At 43.6% G+C, this 21,981-nt stretch overlaps 1 protein-coding gene across 4 annotated transcripts in view; it reads left to right on the plus strand.

Moving 5' to 3' along the window:
• The window catches only part of LOC109875289 (receptor-type tyrosine-protein phosphatase N2-like), a 144,708-nt gene that overhangs the window by 5,900 nt on the left and 116,827 nt on the right, over window positions 1-21,981 (plus strand). The window contains exons 2-4 of one of the 4 annotated variants that reach the window (XM_031809921.1): window positions 5,438-5,645; window positions 5,831-6,223; window positions 9,766-9,816. Coding sequence is in view for 1 of the 4 variants with exons in the window: in XM_020467592.2 (XP_020323181.1) it covers window positions 9,766-9,816 (51 nt within the window). In the remaining 3 variants the exon portion in view is untranslated. Of the gene's footprint in view, window positions 1-5,437; window positions 6,224-7,788; window positions 8,298-9,765; window positions 9,817-21,981 lie in introns of those variants that run through there. The other 3 variants (XM_031809922.1, XM_031809923.1, XM_020467592.2) reach the window with 3 other exon arrangements.

Raw genomic sequence — 21,981 nt, forward strand, 5'->3', positions numbered from 1 at the left:
TGTTCTTTCTATTTGTTGTCCAGTCATATGGTCTATCACATTAGATGTTCTTTAAAAAAATTATTGAAGGTGGATTTACTTTTTGCCTGAAAAATATGGATTGGTAAAAAGTTCCATTCAGCTATAGCTCTATATAATACTGTAGATTTAAGTCGATTTGTCCTTGGATTGAGTTGTTTTAGCTGCCCTGAATTTGCCTGTCTGGTTTGGTGGTTATGCGTGTTGCAAAGTATGTACTAGTTGGACTGAAAAATACCGTTTTTTAATTTTATTTTTTAAATATAACATTCCTAAAGAGAACCAGAAGACTGGATAGTCATTTGTTTTTAACGTGAAGCCATGAGAGATTCTGATGCATTTGATTAATATCCATTCAGTTAGTGTAGTGGATGGAATACTCAGGTATATGTCAGATACCCACTTATTTTTCAGAGGGCATTGCCTATTCTCACTTCTTAATCCCCACGATGAGTGTCAAAGTAGTGTAGTGGAGATATACACTGTATCAATTAATAAGGCTGATGGAACAGATCTTCCCAATTTAGGCGCAGGTAGGACCTACGGCAATATTTGGAAGTCTTTAGAAAATAATTGCCTCCACATTTCTATAGTGAGATTTTGGCTATAAGCAACTTTGAAGCAAGGTAAGACATGCCTCATAATAAGAATGAAAAAGACCAGGGTTCAAACAATTAAAGAACAGGACATATAGAGTGATTCTAATGAAAGGTCTAACTGTTGTATTCTGGTAGATGGAAAGGCTCTCAAAAATTCTCTATTAAATGTTAACTAGCTACATCTAATGATGTACGGTGAGAGTCGAGAAGCCAGTTCAGGGAGTGAATACCTTTTAATAAATAAACGAACACAACAAGAAACGCGAACAGCTCACCAACATGACACAGAAACAGGGAAAATGATGACTGGGGAAGAAACCAAAGGGAGTGACATATAAAGGGCAGGTAATCAAGGAGGTGATGGAGTTCAGGTGAGTGTCATTATGTGCAGATGCGCGTAATGCTGGCGACAGGTGTGCGCCATAACGAGCAGCCTGGTGACCTAGAGGCCGGAGAGGGAGCACACGTGACAGTATCCCCTCCCCAACGCGCGGCTCCAGCCGCAGGACGACGACCAAGATGATGATCCCAAGGATCAGGAGCGGACTGGTCACCTCTGCTAAGGTGAGGGAACCTGTTGATCTGGCTGAGGCGCTGGAGCATGACGACCTAGAGCGCTGGAGAGAGAGCATACGTGACAGTACCCCCTCCCCAGCACGTTCGGCTCCGGCCACAGGATGCCCACCACAGGGACGATCCCAGGGACCCGGAGCGGACCGGTCGCCTCCGCTGAGGCGCAGAAACCTGACAACCGGCTGAGCAGTGAGAGCCCGATGAGCTGGCTGAGACCTCCCTGGTTGCCTCGGTTGAGGTATGGGAGCCTATCAAACCCGCTGAGGCATGGGAGCCTATCAAACCCGCTGAGGCATGGGAGCCTATCAAACCCGCTGAGGCATGGTGAGCCTATCAAACCCGCTGAGGCATGGTGAGCCTATCAAACCCGCTGAGGCATGGTGAGCCTATCAAACCCGCTGAGGCATGGTGAGCCTATCAAACCCGCTGAGGCATGGTGAGCCTATCAAACCCGCTGAGGCATGGTGAGCCTATCAAACCCGCTGAGGCATGGTGAGCCTATCAAACCCGCTGAGGCATGGTGAGCCTATCAAATCAAATTTATTTATATAGCCCTTCGTACATCAGCTGATATCTCAAAGTGCTGTACAGAAACCCAGCCTAAAACCCCAAACAGCAAGCAATGCAGGTGTAGAAGCACGGTGGCTAGGAAAAACTCCCTAGAAAGGCCAAAACCTAGGAAGAAACCTAGAGAGGAACCAGGCTATGTGGGGTGGCCAGTCCTCTTCTGGCTGTGCCGGGTGGAGATTATAACAGAACATGGCCAAGATGTTCAAATGTTCATAAATGACACTGTGGCCCCATCCGATGACACCCCCGGACAGGGCCAAACAGGAAGGATATAACCCCCACCCACTTTGCCAAAGCACAGCCCCCACACCACTAGAGGGATATCTTCAACCAGCAACTTACCATCCTGAGACAAGGCCGAGTATAGCCCACAAAGATCTCCGCCACGGCACAACCCAAGGGGGGCTACACCCTCCCGCTGAGGCATGGGAGCCTACAAACTCGCTGAGGCATGAGAACCTACAAACCCGTTGAGGCCTCCCAGGTAGCTCCGACTCCAACACCCGGACCCAACATCACCTCCAACACAAAAATGAAAAAAAAAAAACACTCCCTGATGCTTCCCTTTGTTGAGTCGTCCTTCTATAACGATGTACTCTGAGAGTCAGGAAGCAAGTTCAGGGAGTGAATACGTTTAATAAATAAACGCACACAACAAGAAACACTAACAGCGCACCAACATGACACAGGAACAATGACGACTGGAGAAGAAACCAAAGGGAGTGACATATAAAGGGCAGGTAATCAAGGAGGTGATGGAGTTCAGGTGAGTATCATTATGCGCAGATGTGTGTAACGCTGGTGACAGGCGTGCGCCATATCGAGCAGCCTGGTGACCTAGAGGCCGGAGAGGGAGCACACGTGCCACTACAAAGTAGCCTATGCCTACCTGGCAGAACGATATGATGATTATTTTCATCAATCCACTGGCTACAGGAACACTGCTAACCAAACAACAGTGCTAGGTGCCTGTGCACTGGAATTAAAGGGTAACTGCACACATAAAGGCACATTTCTTAGATTTTTCCCAGACCTCAAATGTAGTCTCCTGATGTGGTTTAATTAAGCTTTGTTATGGTTGCTGGTGTCGTCGTTACCAAGTTATCACCATGGTTAAGGCTTCCCACAGTTCCCCAGCTTTTACCCCCCCCGACACACACACACACACACTCTCTCTCTCTCTGTGTGTCTGTGTGTCTCTGTCTCTCTCTCATATATGTCGGTTGATAGTCAGTGAGTGTAGCCTACATATTGTAATCGAGGTAAGTTTTTATCAGTTACCGCATGACTGTAATGTGCATAATATGACATGCTTTTTAAAATGTAGCCAACATCTTTGATCTCTTGATCAGTCTTTGTATATTCCATAGGTGTAGCCAGGCTCTCTGTCTTCAACGATTATTTAAACAAACGTTATGTCAGTCACGGGACACAGACTTTATAGACAATGGACACAGTAGAGATGGGGGTTTGAGCTGAAGTTTGTCTGAAAATATCTAGTTTGCCTGACTAGTGCTACCCAGAGTTAGTTGCTCTTTGACACTTTTCCTCAAAGTTAATGGGAATAAAAGGATGAATTTCAGGAGGCAGTACTTTGATCAATAGCGGTCAGTTAGCTGGGATGAGCTCTTCAGTGCGCCTTGATGATACCAATAAACAAGAGATGTTTAACTGTCTAATACACAGAGATCTCATTTTCCAGATGGTCAAACTTGATTAATTTGCCAGTAAAGACCAAATCACAGACAGCTCGTGTGGAAAAACACCCACAGTGTTGTTATTGATTCATTTGTCAGAATGACTTATTTTTTTATATTACCGTGGTTTTAGAAGTTATATCCTTCAATGTGGTGTGGCTGTATAAAACACATATTGGTTACACTTTACTTAGTGGTGATATGTAGCATTAAAAAAAACGTCTGAAATACTTTATATGCACGTCATAGAGGCATAACGCTCTACATATCAGCACTAAAGTGTTCAGGTTATAACTTAGCCTCACATTCAACTCCAGGTCTCCCTTAGGTTCCCCCCAAGGTTGCTTCTGTGCTCATCAGGTTGATCGGTATGCCAGCTCTCCTTCTCGTGTTAGTTTAGGTGCTGTCTTCTTCTTCAGCAGCCCACTCACAGACACAGGAAGGAGCGGAGTAGAGCTGACTCCTTCGTCAGTAGCAGGCCCAAAATAAAAAGGAGTGTGAGTCTCTCTGTCTTGTGTGCATGTAGCAATACTGACGAAGAGAGTACAGTATGTGTAGCTCTTCTTAGTCATACAAGTACACCCGAAATCTCCATTCACACGCCACTTCAAAAGAGCACTATTATTCAATACTTAAAAACATTTCCGTACTTAAAAAAAATATATATTTCAAACACACATACTCTTATCTTACTGTATGTATGATGCACATCACATATCGTGTCTTCACTCTCCATAATGTCAGAGAGCCATACCTCCCTGTCTGTGGTGTCTTATGTGCACTATGGAGTGTGTTACCAGTGGTGGTGGGGTGCTGCTGCAGTATGACAGCAATGAGACACATTAACTGCATCCCAAATGGCACCCTAATCCCACAGGGCTCTGGTCAAGAGTAGTGCACTACATAGGGAATAGGGTGCTATTTGGGACATAGACTTAGAATGCCAGCAGCTCCACACCACACTAAACAAACAAAAATATGTGAAAATATGTGTTCAGGAAGCACTTGGGGGAAAAAGCAGTCATAAAAACCTAGAGATAACAAACAAACTATTTATATCAACTCAAGAAACTGCAACATTGAGGAAAGTGGACCCATGCAGCCGCCCACATCCCATTCCCATGTCATACAGTTACTGGGCCCAGCCTGAGAGCGATGTAATACTACAGTTCAAATTGGATTTATGTATAGGGTTATACATGGTATCCTCGGGAAGGTAAGGGGGGTGTCAAGTTGGTTCTTGGAGAAAGAACAATTGTGCCTGTTAGGCCTGCTGCAGCGCTGTCACCTGCTTTCTCCTATCACCTTCTCCCCTCCTTTCTCCTTTCCCCCTCTTCCCTCATACCTTCTCCCCTCCTCTCCCCCTCTTACCTCCTCTCCTTTCCCCCTCTCCCCTCCCCCCTCCCCATCCTCTCCTCTCCCCTTTCCCCCTCTCCCCTCCTCTCCCCCTCTCTCCCCTCCTCTCCTTTCCCCCTCTCTCCCCTCCTCCTCTCTCCCCTCCTCCTCTCCTCTCCTTTCCCCCTCTCTCCCCTCCTCTCCTTTCCCCCTCTCTCCCCTCCTCTCCTTTCCCCCTCTCCCCTCCTCTCCTTTCCCCCTCTCTCCCCTCCTCTCCTTTCCCCCTCTCTCCCCTCCTCCTCTCTCCCCCTCTCTCCCCTCCTCCTCTCTCCCCTCCTCCTCTCTCCCCTCCTCTCCTTTCCCCCTCTCTCCCCTCCTCTCCTTTCCCCCTCTCTCCCCTCCTCTCCTTTCCCCCTCTTCTCTCCTCTCCTTTCCCCCTCTTCTCTCCTCTCCTTTCCCTCTCCCCCTCCTCCTTCACTCCACCCCTCCTTTAGATCTATGACAGGTGTAAAGATTTGTCTGAAACAGCCTGAAGTCAATGTGTATTGCCAGATTTCTGCTAAGCAGACATTTAAAATACTCCTCCGCTGGAGTGCTGTACTAAACTATCCTACGCCTTGACCTCCTTCTCCCCTCTCTCTCCAGATTAAATTCTATGACTAGTGAGGTCCAGCCACCCGACAACCTGCCCGCTCGACGCCATCCTCTCCTCCCTTCTGGAGACCTTCTCCCATTTCTCACTTAACTCATCTATGACCACTGGCTGCGACCCTCTGACTTCAAAAAGGCCGGAGTCGCTCCCCTTCTTAAGAAACTAACACTTGACTCCTCTGATGTCAAAAACTACAGACCGGTATCTCTTCTTTCTATCCTTTCTATAACACTTGAGTGTGCTGTCTCTGACCAACTCTCTTGCCATCTCTCTAAGAACAATCATCTTGACCCTAACCAGTCAGGCTTCAAGACTGCTCTCCTCTGTGTCACGGAAGCTCTCTGCACTGCCAAAGCTGACTCTCTCCTCTGTTCTCATCTTCCTAGATCTATCCACTCCCTTCAACACCGTGAACCATCAGATCCTTCTCTCCACTCTCTCAGGGCGTCTCAGGTTCTGCACTCTTGGATTACATCCTACCTGGCAGGCCGTTCCTTCCAGGTGACATGGAGAGTATCTGTGTCTGCACCACGTACTCTCACTACCGGCCCACCACATCAAACTCAACCTCGACAAGACAGAGCTTGTCCAGGAAAGGCCTGCCAGCTCCAAGACCTCTCCATCATTTTTGACAACCCCACGGTCCCCCTCCCAGAGTGCAAATAACCTTGGTGTGACCCTGGACTACACCCTGTTGTTCTCTGCAAACATCAAAGTAGTGACTCGCTCCTCCAGGTTGATGCTCTACAATACGACTCCTGTATCCAGGAGGCTCTGAGGTACAGGAACACATTGAGAGAAAAAAGTGTCAAATACAACGTAGCAGCGCAGCAGACAGAGTGAACAGCCAAGTAGCCTACGGTCTATGGTGGTGAAACGGACAGCACTCTCCAAGGTGCTGATTAATTCAAAGCATTTTAGACGTCACTGCAGTAAGCCCACATACTTGAGTATAGCTGCGGGGCTAAACACAAGTCTGAATTTCTTATAGCCTCATTTTCTAGACATCAATGTACAGCAACATTTTTAGACGACACTGCAGAACACCATCCATATGCATATGCACACATACTCCGCTGTGGGGCTTACAACGCCTCAATTTCACATCATTTTCAAGACGTCAATGTAGCAGTAGAACAAATATCACAATATCGGAATATAACTTCAAATAAAATAAATCAATGTAGACCAGAGCAGAACACATATGAGAATATGTAGGCCTCCTGCCTTTGTGATAATATGAAGCACATATTCAGAATACCTTCACAGTACAGAAGAAATTTGTAAAGAAAAGAAAATGTCCTACCTTCGTTTTCAAAACATCCCACAATGACTCTCCTCATGTCAAATCCATTTAACAACCGATAGTCAATTTCCATGAGCGGGCCTGTGGCTGTGACGTTTAGCCTCCTTCTAAAGCTGTTCTGAAGACTCTGGCTGTAGTGTCTATTTTTTTTTCTTCATTTTGAGTGTTAACTATAACCTGGGTGTCTTCATTAGCCTTGTCTACAAGGCTTGCTGCCAACAAATGCGCCTTGTTTAAATAAAACGTTATTTTGTATTTATTTTTTACGTCTGATGCATAGGATGATAACTTACTGTACATTCCACCCACTCTTTTGCTAGTTTAATCCCTTCAGTCATTTCTAGACCCAAGCCCCATACCTTTTTTTGCATGTTCTACAGCTCATTTTAGAATTCTGCATGACAAACCAGGGGTTATATGTTTGCTTGTTCTTGAACTGTAAATTGCTCCTGCTCCGAGCGGGTGGTGATGCTGAACTGGCTGGATTAGTAGCGCCGCTAATTCTCGCCGCTAATTCTCTCCTCCGGCACGGACAGTTCTCTGGCTCGTTCTGGGTTCGATCCACCATCTTTCACTGGACTTTTGGACTTGAGAAATATTACCAAACTCTATTGTCTTTTCTTATCCATTTTTATTTGGCTTTCCCACGGTTCAAATTCAGTAGGGAGATGACTAGCCTAGGCTATGTCATGTGATTACGTAGGGACCTCTTCACTAGCTGACCACCACTACCAAGACCTGTGTCAAGATTAGTTACTTACCCCATCGGCCCTGCCCATAACCTCCATGTACAAATAAGAGAGCAGGTCTGGAAACCGTGTGGCAGGATAGGATGATTACACAAAAGGATCACCGCGCCTTTACACTATGGTCTTTCTAGGGGGCGGAAGAAATAACGAGGAGGCAACTTGATTTAATGATGATTGCTTTCATTTAAATGCCTACAGTGTGAACTGTGAAACAATTAATTAATCATGCCCCGAGAGGTACCGGATGTATGCAAATAGGTGCCGAAACAAAGCAAGTAAAATCTGAGAGGTACCGGATTCTATTCCGGCAGGATCCAGTTTAAATTAAGCAGTGCGTGGTACCCCAGGTAGTGAGGTGCGTACTGGCGACAGAGTAGTCAGGCGCAGGAGAGCAAAAACTGATTTACAACGGTGTCGTTTAATAACACATAAACCACCGTCAATAGAATACATAAAATGGGTCAAACAAAACCCGGTAATCACCAGAATACCGTGCACAAACACTACATGAAAACAATTACGGAGAAGGGCAGAACAGAACATAGGGTTAAATTCACAACATGTAATTGATGGAATTGGAACCAGGTGTGATGGGAGACAAGACAAAACCAATGGAAAATGAAAAGTGGATCAGCGATGGCTGGAAGGTCGGTGACTTCGACCGCCGAACACGGAGGGGGATCAACTTCGGCGGAAGTCGTGACACCCCAACGTTGGAACCAGCATCCCCCTAAAGCTAGGACAGCAGATTCCTTGCCCATCTTCCCGAAATAGTCTGAAACCCTACCTCCTCAAAAGGTATCTGGATAAGAGCTTCTGCTAAATGACTTAAATGTAAATACAGAAACAGCAGCCCCCAGCAGCCTGCTCCTCTGTGTTGATGGATCACCCTGGAACACTGTGTGTCCAAAATGGCACCCAATTCTCTATTTAGTGTATCACTTGTGCACTATGTAGGGAATAGGGTGCCATTTGGGCCATTTGTGTTTTCCGACTGGCCTAAATGTTGACCCCACGGCTGTGCTGTTTATCTGTAGCTGTGAAACACAGTGCTGCATGACGCTGTAATCCATGACACCCAGTCGTCCACCCATGCAGGAAGGTGACTCACCACTGGGATATTGTACATCTCAGCTCTTTTTCTAGACTTAGCTATCTATAGAAAGCTGAGATATACAGTACAAATGTAGGCAACTGTTGATGGGTCTTACGATATCATGACATTATGAAGATATATGATGGTACCTTTTACCTGATTATGGAATCAAATCAAATCGTATTTGTCACTTGCGCCGAATACAACAGGTGTAAGTAGACCTTACCGTGAAATGCTTACTTACAAGCCTTTAACCAACAATGCAGTTCAAGAAATAGAGTGAAGAAAATATTTACTAAATAAACTAAAGATTTGTTTTTTTTTATATAAATAAAGAAACACAAGAAAATGACATAACAACGAGGCTATAGACAGGGGTACCTGTATCGAGTCAATGTGTGGGGGTACAGGTTGGTCCAGGTCATTTGTGAAGTGACTATGCATAGATAATAGACAGCAAGTAGCAGCAGTGTAAAAACAAAGGGGGGTTCAATGTAAATAGTCCTGGTGGCCGTTTGATTTATTGTTCAGCAGTCTTATGGCTTGGGGGTAGAAGCTGTTAAGGAGTCTTTTGGTCCCAGACTTGGCGCTCCGGTACCGCTTGCCGTGCGATAGCAGTTTAGTCCCAGGGTCCTTAGCTTAGTGATGTGCTTTGTGGGTACTATGGTGTTGAATGCTGAGCTGTAGTCAATAAACAGCATTCTCACATAGGTGTTATTTTTGTCCAGGTGGGAAAGGGCAGTGTGGAGTGCGATTGAGATTGCGTCATCTGTGGATCTGTTGGGGCGGTATGCAAATTGGAGTGTGTCTTGGGTTTCCTTCATGATGGTGCCTTTGAAATCACTTCATGGCTCCCGACGTGAGTGCTACGGGACGGTAATCATTTAAGCAGGTTACCATCGCTTTCTTGGGCACAAGGACTATGGTGGTCTGTTAGAAACATGTTGGTGTTACAGACTTGGTCAAGGAGAGGTTGAAAATGTCAGTGAAGACACTTGCCAGTTGGTCCACGCATGCTTTGAGTACACGTCCTGGTAATCCGTCTGGCTCCGCGGCTTTGTGAATGTTGACCTGTTTGAAGGTCTTGCTCTATGCTTAATGGTTGAATAAATTTTTATTTCATATTGCGCTTTTAATGTACTTATATTATTTTCTCCTCTTTTCCAACAGGCTGTCTGTTTGAGAACGAGTTGTGCACTCCATACGAGATCTGTGTCAACGGTAAGCTATTTTCATTTCTTTCAGAAAGAAACCATGCAACTCTAAAATAGAGGTCACAAATCAAAGCTCAAATATATTTAATCTGAAAGGAGTTTGGACATTCATGGCACAATATCAGAGAATGTGTTGATGATCAATTTCTCCTCACTTCTCCTAATGAATGGTTGGTTCAGAACACAGGCTATAAATAGATAATATTTCTATGGTATAGAATGCACAGGTGGTCAGTTCTGAATACACAGGTCAGCCACAGGAAATAATAGTGAAGAAAACAATACACAGCTTGTGAGATGGTGTCCACCTCTCTTCCTGTGTGCTCTCTTTGGCCCTCTACTCCCTCAGAAAGAATTTGTTTAGGCTTTGTCCCAAATGACACTTTCTTCCCATTATAAAGCACAACCTTTGACCAGAGCCTTTTCAGCCCTGGTCAAAATATGGCACCCAGCCATTCTAATTTCCTGTCTGTGTGGTGGCCTTTTTCTCATTTCAAATGTGGCCTCGTCTCTAATCTCATTCTGATAGGAATATAATAATGCCTTGTGCTATGGGGCGAAATCATATTCATAGATAAACTATTTTTTGGCCCAGCTCAGCTAAGCTCTCAGTCTGTGTTTTGTCTGTGCTGGTTGCCTCCTGAGTATGGCCTGATTTAACAGGCCATATGTCGTAGGAACACTCTCCTAAGACAGGGTTTCAAGTGCAAACTGTATGATGGGCTTTATGGATAGACATTATGTCCAGGAGCTCCATCTGTCCAGTTTGGCTGCTCCAGTCTAGAGCATATGGGAGCATCCCAACCTTGAGGTGAACACACCTTCATGAATGTTGTTCTTCCCATAGATTCACTAGAGTGGACAAAGCCCCTCAGACAATCATTTGATGGTTCTACCTCTCTTGACCTGATTACACGTGTTTTTGAGGGATTATTATAAACCGTTCATGTTTTTTCCTCATGGATATTTGATTCATTTGATCTAACTGATGACATAGTAGGCATGCGAGGGACATGAGAGAGGTATGTTGTATTATAGGGGTTGCTGTTCACACCCCTCACAACTCACTCAGTCACACTTACCAACCAATGAGTGACCAATAGCACACAAGTGGTTCTACACACCACAGAAACACATTGTCCATATTTAAGTTTTTTTTTTTCACCAGTAACCAATCTATAATGTATTGGTGTTGTGAGATAAATTTAACTTTATTTTATGTGAAAGAAATTGCATATATTAGGCCTGATTTATGTATTTTTTACGGCAATCCTAATGGCTAAATACTGCTATACTTCAGACAAAGAAAACGATCAATGTAGATTGACGTGCTGCCTAGCAACAGACTGAAAGTTCTACTTTGCCAGCCAGTCTGACGCTTTCTCTCTTTGACTACCTGTTTGAAACTGTTACTACAAGTGCCAGCTGAGCTGAGGTCTGAGTGAGCACCACCACTTTCTCTCTGTGGTGTGCCAGGCAGTGTTAATGACAGTGTTGTCAAATTACCCCGCTATACTGTCACTTACCAGGTAGAAAAATGAGACACAATGAGGGGGCTAATAGGTGATGGGGGAACAGCATCAACAGCCCCTCCCTCTCCTGCTGTTTTTTTACTGTTACTTTGCCTGCCTACAACTCTCTGTTTGTGCCCGAATACAAAAAGCACTGTCAACATGTGAACACTGTGTTGATAGAGTGACATGGTTACTACACAGGTATACAAGCAAAATGGGACAGTTGAAAGTGTTACTGTAAAATGTCACCTAATTTGGTTATTATGTGAAACAATAGTGAGGGGAAACAAGCTACTGTAATTCAAAGTAGTTTGGCACTGAACTAAAGTAGCCGCAAGGCATCTCATCGATCAAAGACACATTAATCAGAGACACTGACAGCTCCATGCTTTCTTCTCTCTCTCTCTCTCTCTCTCTCTCTCTCTCTCTCTCTCTCTCTCTCTCTCTCTCTCTCTCTCTCTGTGTCTGTGTCTCTGTCTCTGTCTCTGTCTCTGTCTCTCTGTCTCTGTCTCTGTGCAAAATTAATCATTTTTCACTCAGAACATCAGCTTCTGATGTAGCTTCCTGGATCCTGCGATAGAGATACATATTCGTGTTCACTGGAGGAGGGTACCTGGCTTTTAATATTCTAGAACATATCTCACCCCCTGCAGGGATGCATCTCAAATGGCACCCTATTCCCAGCCTTATATGGCCCTGGTCAAAAGTAGTGCACTATAAATGGAATAGAGTACCATTTGGGACACGGCTCAGGTCTGATCTGGAGCACAAAGGAAAGGGCAGTCTGAATGATCGTCGGCGGTGGAGAGGCTCAGTTTGATCTGTCTGAGGATGAGCAGTCCTGAATTTAGACCAGGATGACCAAGTGCTCTGTGACATTATAGGCACATCTCATGATTCTGAATGACCTGGCGTCAGTAGCACGGAGCCCAGTAGCCTGCACATAAAGATATGGTCTGAATCCCAAATAGCCCTATAGGTCCTGGTCAAAATGAATACAATAGTGCAATATATGGAATAGGGTGTCATTTGGAATGTATAGAGTGGTAGGGAAGGGTCTGCAGTCAATTGTTCTACATACTGTCCCCTTGTGGTCACTCCCATGTATTGCACATCATACCCAAGATGATAGAGCTGAGGGTACTGCAGCTTTTCAGTAGACTGTATTACCAATGTTGTCGGTCTGGGTATTGGAGCGAGGTCAGGTCAGGTCAGGGGGAAATAGGCTGTGGAAAATCAACATAGGCAGTGGAAAGTGTGCACAATGCATGCCCTTTTTGCTTAACCCAGTTTCACTTTGATCCAGTAGGTGTGATGTTGCTATCAGATAACATATCTGAAGTGAATATTAATGATGATAGATCATTTTTAAGTGAGGGTGTATCCAAGTGATGTCACATGATAGAAATCTGTCTGTAATGAATGTAACTTTAAAAGTATATTTATGACAGAGTATTCCTATTACAGTGTATTTGACTAGTTGACAACATATTTTGTTAGATATTGTGTAAATGTAATCCACCATTATTTAGACTTTTCAGGGCTTCTTTTGGACGGTATGCTTCTTTTGTTAATTCGGCGTGCTGTTAAACTTTGACTATTGTCAAAAACACTGTAGCCTATAGAGAACCATTTCTTCTAGTGCAAGTTTAACAGCTTCCTGAATGTTTTCTGTTGATCTGTGAGGCTTGAAATGGATTAATCACATCCGTCCCCAGTGGCGTGGTTACCCATGGAGGTGATGGATAGTATTTGTATTTGTGTTGCCAGTTTGCTAAAGAGTTGTGCATGAGCAAACCCCAGGTCTAATGCTTTCAGAAGGGAGACTAGCAATTTGTGGAAGCCAATTAATCTTGCTTTGAGCTTTTGGTTTGTTTGCAAGACTCGCTGGGTCCTGCTGTTTTATTTGCTCAATATTTCTTTGCTTGACTAGGATTCTCAGAAACGTGCACACTGACACACACTCATGGTTTATATTTCATGTTTGTCTCACTTGCAATATTTCATTGGTGCTTGGAAAAGGGATATGTGAAACAAGATACAATATATGAATACGGTGATCTGTGCTATTTGAATGGAAAATGGATATTAATATTTATAAAATGACTGAAATCTACTCATCAGCAAGTCATGTCAAACAAGTAATTTGCCGCAATGGAAAATCCAGGGTACTCTCTAGGCCAGTGGTTCCAAAACTGTGGAGTCGGGAGGGAGGGGAGCGGGGTATCTCAGTCCAGCTTTCAATTTACTCTTGAATGTTGTAATAGTAGAATGCACAAGGTGCAATTTCTAAATTGGGTAGCGCATCACCAGTTTTGCTCTTGTCATGTCAGTCATTGCATACCTTAGAGAGCTGTTTGTAACTTTTCAGAAATTTCCAGATCAACTAGCCATTGTCATCTAAATAGTTTTAGCTGGGTGTGGGATGTTCCCCAATGCTGGAAGGGGAGCCTGAGTTTAAAAAAGTTTGCAAACGCCTGCTCTAGGACACCAGCAGGCCCTTGAATGGTCAGTCAGTCGCCACCTTGTGGTGCAATTACAGTACTGTTTCATACATTTTCCGCCCAAAAAAGTCAAGAATGACAGACATGCTTTACTGATTCTGAATGATTGCTACATGAACAGTTGATGTATACATGTATACAATGATATTGAAAATGTGCTGGATATGTCTAGAGTATTCTCCTCTGTTAGATCAGTTTCCTAGTCTGTATTGTGTAATGTGTGATTTATAATTAAATACCGGTAGTACAGAATGCTCCCTCAGCCTGTCTTTGTTCCACAAGGAACACCCTCTGTGTGCTCAACAGTGAAATTGAAACATTCCTTCCCTGATACAGGAACACCTGTAGTCAATAAGTATGCACTTCCTTATACTTTTCTTTTGGACATTTCAGAAGTGTACTTGGTGCTTTGTTACATTGTTTATGGAGTAATTTTGTAAAACTCCAGTGCAGAATAGATTCTGATTAAATCAATTAAGATGTTGCTGTAATTAATACGGTTTACTTTTTGTACAAAGCGGAGAAAGCCTTGGTAAATTCATGCTGCAAGATTAAGGAGCTGATCGTGGACTACAGGAGAAGGCGGGCCGAACATGCACCCATTAACATTGACGCGACTGTAGTGGAGCGGGTCGAGAGTTTTAAGTTCCTTGGTGTCCACATCACCAACAAACTATCATGGTCCAAACACACCAAGACAGTCGTGAAGAGGGCACAACAAAACCTTTTCCCCCTCAGGAGACTGAAAATATTTGGCATGGGTCCCCAGATCCTCAAAAAGTTCTACAGCTGCACCATCGAGAGCATCCTGACCAACCTCCCGGGTGGCGCAGTGGTTAAGGGCACTGTACTGCAGCACCAGCTGTGCCACCAGAGACTCTGGGTTCGCGCCCAGGCCCTGTCGTAACCGGTCGCGACCGGGAGGTTCCGAGGGGCGATGCCCAATTGGCCTAATGTCGTCTGGGTTAGGGAGGGTTTGGCCGTTAGGGATATCCTTGTCTCATCGCGCACCAGCGACTCCTGTGGCGGACCGCAGTGCGCGCTAACCAAGGTTGCAAGGTGCACGGTGTTTCCTCCGACACATTGGTGCGGCTGGCTTCCGGGTTGGATGTGCACTGTGTTAAGAAGCAGTGTGGCAGTGTGGCTTGGGTTGTGTATCGGAGGACGCATGACTTTCAACCTTCGTCTCTCCCGAGCCCAAAAGGGAGTTGTAGCGATGAGACAAGCTACTAACAATACCACGAAATTGGGGAGAAAAATGTTTTTTATTTATTTATTAATTTTATTTTTTCTCCCCAATTTCGTGGCCAGTTGCATCACCTCCTGGTATGGCGCTACAGAGGGTAGTGCGTACGGCCCAGTACCCTCCTGCCATCCAGGACCTATATAATAGGCGTGTCAGAGGAAAGCCTATAAAATTGTCAGACTCCAGTCACCCAAGTCATAGACTACTACCGCACGGCAAGCGGTGCAGGAGCCCCAAGTCTAGGACCAAAAGGCTCCTTAACAGCTTCTACCCCCTTCTACCCCCAGCCTAGACTGCTGTACAATTAATCAATGGCCACCGGACTATTTACATTGATGCCCCCCCCCCCCCCCCCCCCCCACACACACTTGTTTTGTACACTGCAGCTACTCGCTGGTTATTATCTATACATAATCACTTCACCCCTACCTACATGTACAAATGACCTCTAACCTGTACGCCCACACACTAACCCGGTGCCCCTATATAGCCTCGTTATTGTTATGTTATTGTTACTTTTTACTTGTACATTTCTTTTACTTTAGTTTATTTGGTAAATATTTTCCAAAACTCTTCTTGAACTGTACTGTTGGTTAAGGGCTTGTAAGTAAGCATTTCACGGTAAGGTCTACACTTGTTGTATTCGGCACGTGACAACGTTTGATTTGAGTATTAACAACAGTTGAGGTCTTGTGTCGTATAATACAGTATATTCACACCGTAGTTATTTAATTTGGACCTATACATTTATTTATGCTTGGCTCACTTTAGAAGCAAAGGTACATTTACATAAAATGTTCAATACATCAAGTGGGGTTGCACGTACACACGCACATACACACGCACAGACACACGCACGCACACACACACGCACGTACGTACACACGCACATACGCACGCACACACACACGCACTGTATTCTATCTTGCCAATAGAAAACCGTGGAGAACAGATGTTCCACAATTTAGCACCAATGTATGATCATTTCCAATATAAAACCATTAAGATTCTGCTAGTAGAAGCACATACTGCGATTTCCTCCAAAGTGCCTGATGTTGGCTAGGTGAATCTAACCCTTTCTCATTAAGACAACAGACACCAGGTGCTTTTTGAGACGAGCAGGCGGAGAGGCATCAGATACTTGTTGGAGCACCACACAAACAAAAGAGGATGCTCTAATCTGTTCCAGCTCCTACTCTGATTAGCAAAAGGGGACTTGTAAACAAACACTCAACTGGCATCACCATGGCAACAGGTGTAACAGGGGAATGGAAATAAATTGGCCCATTACCCAGCTGTGTCCTAACAGGTCTTCATCCAACATGTCACGGACAGATTCAGATTGCTGTGTGACTCCTCCCAGCTAGTAGGTTTTGGTCTCTGATAACAAGACAGCCTGTTTGTTTGTCTCAAGCAACTCAAAATGTAGCAACTCTTACTGATTCAATAAATAAATAGCCGTTTATTTATAAGCTATATTGAGAAAATAACAATCATGTTTGATTCTGGCCCTCCTGCTTCCTGAAATGGTGAAGTGTCATGGACAGCTCTGTGGTAAACGTGGTTGTGGTTGCGGATGCTCCGCTTATTAAAGGGGAAATTGTAATGGACCACAGATGTGATGCTTTATACTGTATGTGGCACGGAAAGCTTTCCATCAACTGAAATCATCATCATCATCATCTGTTTAGCTTAAGTCTAAAACATTTGTTTAATGAGATCTAGCATATCTCTATACTATATCTACCATATCTCTATACTATATCTACCATATCTCTATACTATATCTACCATATCTCTATACTATATCTACCATATTTCTACACTATATCTACCATATTTCTACACTATATCTACCATATTTCTACACTATATCTACCATATTTCTACACTATATCTACCATATCTCTACACTATATCTACCATATTTCTACACGATATCTACTATATCTACCATATTTCTACACGATATCTACCATATCTCTACACGATATCTACCATATTTCTACACGATATCTACCATATTTCTACACTATATCTACCATATTTCTACACTATATCTACCATATCTCTACACTATATATACCATATCTCTACACTGTATCTACCATATCTGTACACTGTATCTACCGTATCTGTACACTGTCTACCGTATCTGTACACTATATCTACCATATCTATACTATATCTACCATATCTGTACACTATACCTACCATATCTATACACTATATCAACCATATCTCGTCCAGCCATGTCTGAATCCTGGCTTAGGAAGACCACCAAAAACTCTGAAATCTCCATCCCTAACTACAACATTTTCAGATGAGATAGAACGGCCAAAGGGGGCGGTGTTGCCATCTACTGCAGAGATAGCCTGCGGAGTTCTGTCCTACTATCCAGGTCTGTACCCAAACAATTTGAACTTCTACTTTTAAAAATCGAACTCTCTAAAAACAAGTCTCTCACCGTTGCCGCCTGCTATAGACCACCCTCTGCCCCCAGCTGTGCACTGGACACTATGTGAACTGATTGCCCCCATCTATCTAACACCCCAGCCATCCTACAATCTAAGCTTGATGCCCTCAATCTCACACAAATTATCAATGAACCTACCAGGTACCACCCCAAAGCCGTAAACACGGGCATCCTCATAGATATCATCCTAACCAACTTGTCCTCTAAATACACCTCTGCTGTTTTCAACCAAGATCTCAGCGATCACTGCCTCATTGCCTGCATCTGTAATGGGTCAGCGGTCAAGCGACCTCCACTCGTCACTGTCAAACGCTCCCTGAAACACTTCAGCGAGCAGGACTTTCTAATCGACCTGGCCCGGGTATCCTGGAAGGATATTGACCTCATCCCGTCAGTAGAGGATGCCTGGTTATTTTTTTTAAATGCCTTCCTCACCATCTTAAATAAGCATGCCCCATTCAAGAAATCTAGAACCAGGAACAGATATAGCCCTTGGTTCTCTCCAGACCTGACTGCCCTTAACCAACACAAAAACATCCTTTGGCGTTCTGCATTAGCATCGAACAGCCCCCGTGATATGCAACTTTTCAGGGAAGTTAGAAACCAATATACACAGGCAGTTAGAAAAGCTAAGGCTAGCTTTTTCAAGCAGAAATTTGCTTCCTGCAACACAAACTCAAAAGAGTTCTGGGACACTGTAAAGCCCATGTATTCATTGACCTGGCCATGGCTTTCGACTCTGTCAATCACCACATCCTCATCGGCAGACTCAACAGCCTTGGTTTCTCAAATGATTGCCTCGCCTGGTTCACCAACTACTTCTCTGATAGAGTTCAATGTGTAAAATCGGAGGGTCTGTTGTCCGGTACTCTGGCAGTCTCTATGGGGTTGCTACAGGGTTCAATTCTTGGGCCGACTCTCTTCTCTGTATACATCAATGATGTCGCTCTTGCTGCATGTGAGTCTCTGATCCACGTCTATGCAGACGACACCATTCTGTATACTTCTGGCCCTTCTTTGGACACTGTGTTAACAACCCTCCAGGCGAGCTTCAATGCCATACAATTCTCCTTCCGTGGCCTCCAATTGCTGTTAAATACAAGTAAAACTAAATGCATCCGATCGCTGCCTGCACCTGCCCACCTGTCCAACATCACTACTCTGGACGGCTCTGACTTAGAATATGTGAACAGCTACAAATACCTAGGTGTCTGGTTAGACTGGAAACTCTCCTTCCAGGCTCACATCAAACATCTCCAATCCAAAGTTAAATCTAGAATTGGCTTCCTATTTCGCCACAAAGCATCCTTCACTCATGCTGCCAAACATACCCTTGTAAAACTGACCATCCTACCGATCCTCGACTTCGGCGATGTCATTTACAAAATAGCCTCCAATACCATACTCAATAAATTGGATGCAGTCTATCACAGTGCCATCCGTTTTGTCACCAAAGCCCCGTATACTACCTACCACTGCGACCTGTACGCTCTCATTGGTTGGCCCTCGCTTCATACTCGTCGCCAAACCCACTGGCTCCAGGGCATCTACAAGACCCTGCTAGGTAAAGTCCCCACTTATCTCAGCTTGCTGGTCACCATAGCAGCACCCACCTGTAGCACGCGCTCCAGCAGGTATATCTCTCTGGTCACCCCCAAAACCAATTATTCCTTTGGCCGCCTCTCCTTCCAGTTCTCTGCTGCCAATGACTGGAACGAACTACAAAAATCTCTGAGACTGGAAACACTTATCTCCCTCACTAGCTTTAAGCACCAGCTGTCAGAGCAGCTCACAGATTACTGCACCTGTACATAGCCCATCTATAATTTAGCCTGAACAACTACCTCTTCACCTACTGTATTTATTTATTTTGCTCCTTTGCACCCCATTATTTTTATTTCTACTTTGCGCATTCTTCCACTGCAAATCTACCATTCCAGTGTTTTACTTGCTATATTGTATTTACTTCGCCACCATGGCCTTTTTTTGTTGCCTTTACCTCCCTTACCTCACCTCATTTGCTCACATTTTATATAGACTTATTTTTCTATTGTATTATTGACTGTATGTTTGTTTTACTCCATGTGTAACTCTGTGTTGTTGTATGTGTCGAACTGCTTTGCTTTATCTTGGCCTGGTCGCAATTGTAAATGAGAACTTGGTCTCAAATAGCCTTCCTGGCCAAGGTGAAATCAATACAATCAATAACTAAATATAACTACCATATCTCTATACTATATCTACCATATCTCTATGCTATATCTACCATATCTCTATGCTATATCTACCATATCTCTATGCTATATCTACCATATCTCTATGCTATATCTACCATATCTCTATACTATATCTACCATATCTCTATGCTATATCTACCATATCTCTATGCTATATCTACCATATCTCTATGCTATATCTACCATATCTCTATGCTATATCTACCATATCTCTATACTATATCTACCATATCTCTATACTATATCTCTATACTATATCTCTATACTATATCTCTATACTATATCTACCATATCTCTATACTATATCTACCATATCTCTATACTATATCTCTATACTATATCTCTATACTATATCTCTATACTATATCTACCATATCTCTATACTATATCTACCATATCTCTATACTATATCTCTATACTATATCTACTATATCTCTATACTATATCTCTATACTATATCTACTATATCTCTATACTATATCTCTATACTATATCTACCATATCTCTATACTATATCTACTATATCTCTATACTATATCTACCATATCTCTATACTATATCTACCATATCTCTATACTATATCTACCATATCTCTATACTACAGTGCCTTGCGAAAGTATTCGGCCCCCTTGAACTTTGCGACCTTTTGCCACATTTCAGGCTTCAAAGAATCAACAACAAGTGGGACACAATCATGAAGTGGAACGACATTTATTGGATATTTCAAACTTTTTTAACAAATCAAAAACTGAAAAATTGAGCGTGCAAAATTATTCAGCCCCTTTACTTTCAGTGCAGCAAACTCTCTCCAGAAGTTCAGTGAGGATCTCTGAATGATCCAATGTTGACCTAAATGACTCATGATGATAAATACAATCCACCTGTGTGTAATCAAGTCTCCGTATAAATGCACCTGCACTGTGATAGTCTCAGAGGTCCGTTAAAAGCGCAGAGAGCATCATGAAGAACAAGGAACACACCAGGCAGGTCCGAGATACTGTTGTGAAGAAGTTTAAAGCCGTATCAGACCACTGCAAATCTACCAAGACCTGGCCGTCCCTCTAAACTTTCAGCTCATACAAGGAGAAGACTGATCAGAGATGCAGCCAAGAGGCCCATGATCACTCTGGATGAACTGCAGAGATCTACAGCTGAGGTGGGAGACTCTGTCCATAGGACAACAATCAGTCTTATATTGCACAAATCTGGCCTTTATGGAAGAGTGGCAAGAAGAAAGCCATTTCTTAAAGATATCCATAAAAAGTGTTGTTAAAGTTTGCCACAAGCCACCTGGGAGACACACCAAACATGTGGAAGAAGGTGCTCTGGTCAGATGAAACCAAAATTGAACTTTTTGGCAACAATGCAAAACGTTATGTTTGGCGTAAAAGCAACACAGCTCATCACCCAGAACACACCATACCCACTGTCAAACATTGTGGTGACAGCATCATGGTTTGGGCCTGCTTTTCTTCAGCAGGGACAGGGAAGATGGTTAAAATTGATGGGAAGATGGATAAAATTGATGGGAAGATGGATGGAGCCAAATACAGGACCATTCTGGAAGAAAACCTGATGGAGTCTGCAAAAGACCTGAGACTGGGACGGAGATTTGTCTTCCAACAAGACAATGATCCAAAACATAAAGCAAAATCTACAATGGAATGGTTCAAAAATAAACATATCCAGGTGTTAGAATGGCCAAGTCAAAGTCCAGACCTGAATCCAATCGAGAATCTGTGGAAAGAACTGAAAACTGCTGTTCACAAATGCTCTCCATCCAACCTCACTGAGCTCGAGCTGATTTGCAAGGAGGAATGGGAAAAAATTTCCGTCTCTCGATGTGCAAAACTGATAGAGACATACCCCAAGCGACTTACAGCTGTAATCGCAGCAAAAGGTGGCGCTACAAAGTATTAACTTAAGGGGGCTGAATAATTTTGCACGGCCAATTTTTCAGTTTTTGATTTGTTAAAAAAGTTTGAAATATCCAATAAATGTCGTTCCACTTCATGATTGTGTCCCACTTGTTGTTGATTCTTCACAAAAAAATACAGTTTTATATCTTTATGTTTGAAGCCTGAAATGTGGCAAAAGGTCGCAAAGTTCAAGGGGGCCGAATACTTTCGCAAGGCACTGTATATCTACCTTATCTCTATACTATATATACTATATCTCTATACTATATCTACTAT

The sequence above is a fragment of the Oncorhynchus kisutch genome, linkage group LG30 (assembly GCF_002021735.2).
Source record: "Oncorhynchus kisutch isolate 150728-3 linkage group LG30, Okis_V2, whole genome shotgun sequence".
In the NCBI taxonomy this organism is placed as follows: Eukaryota; Metazoa; Chordata; class Actinopteri; order Salmoniformes; family Salmonidae; genus Oncorhynchus; species Oncorhynchus kisutch.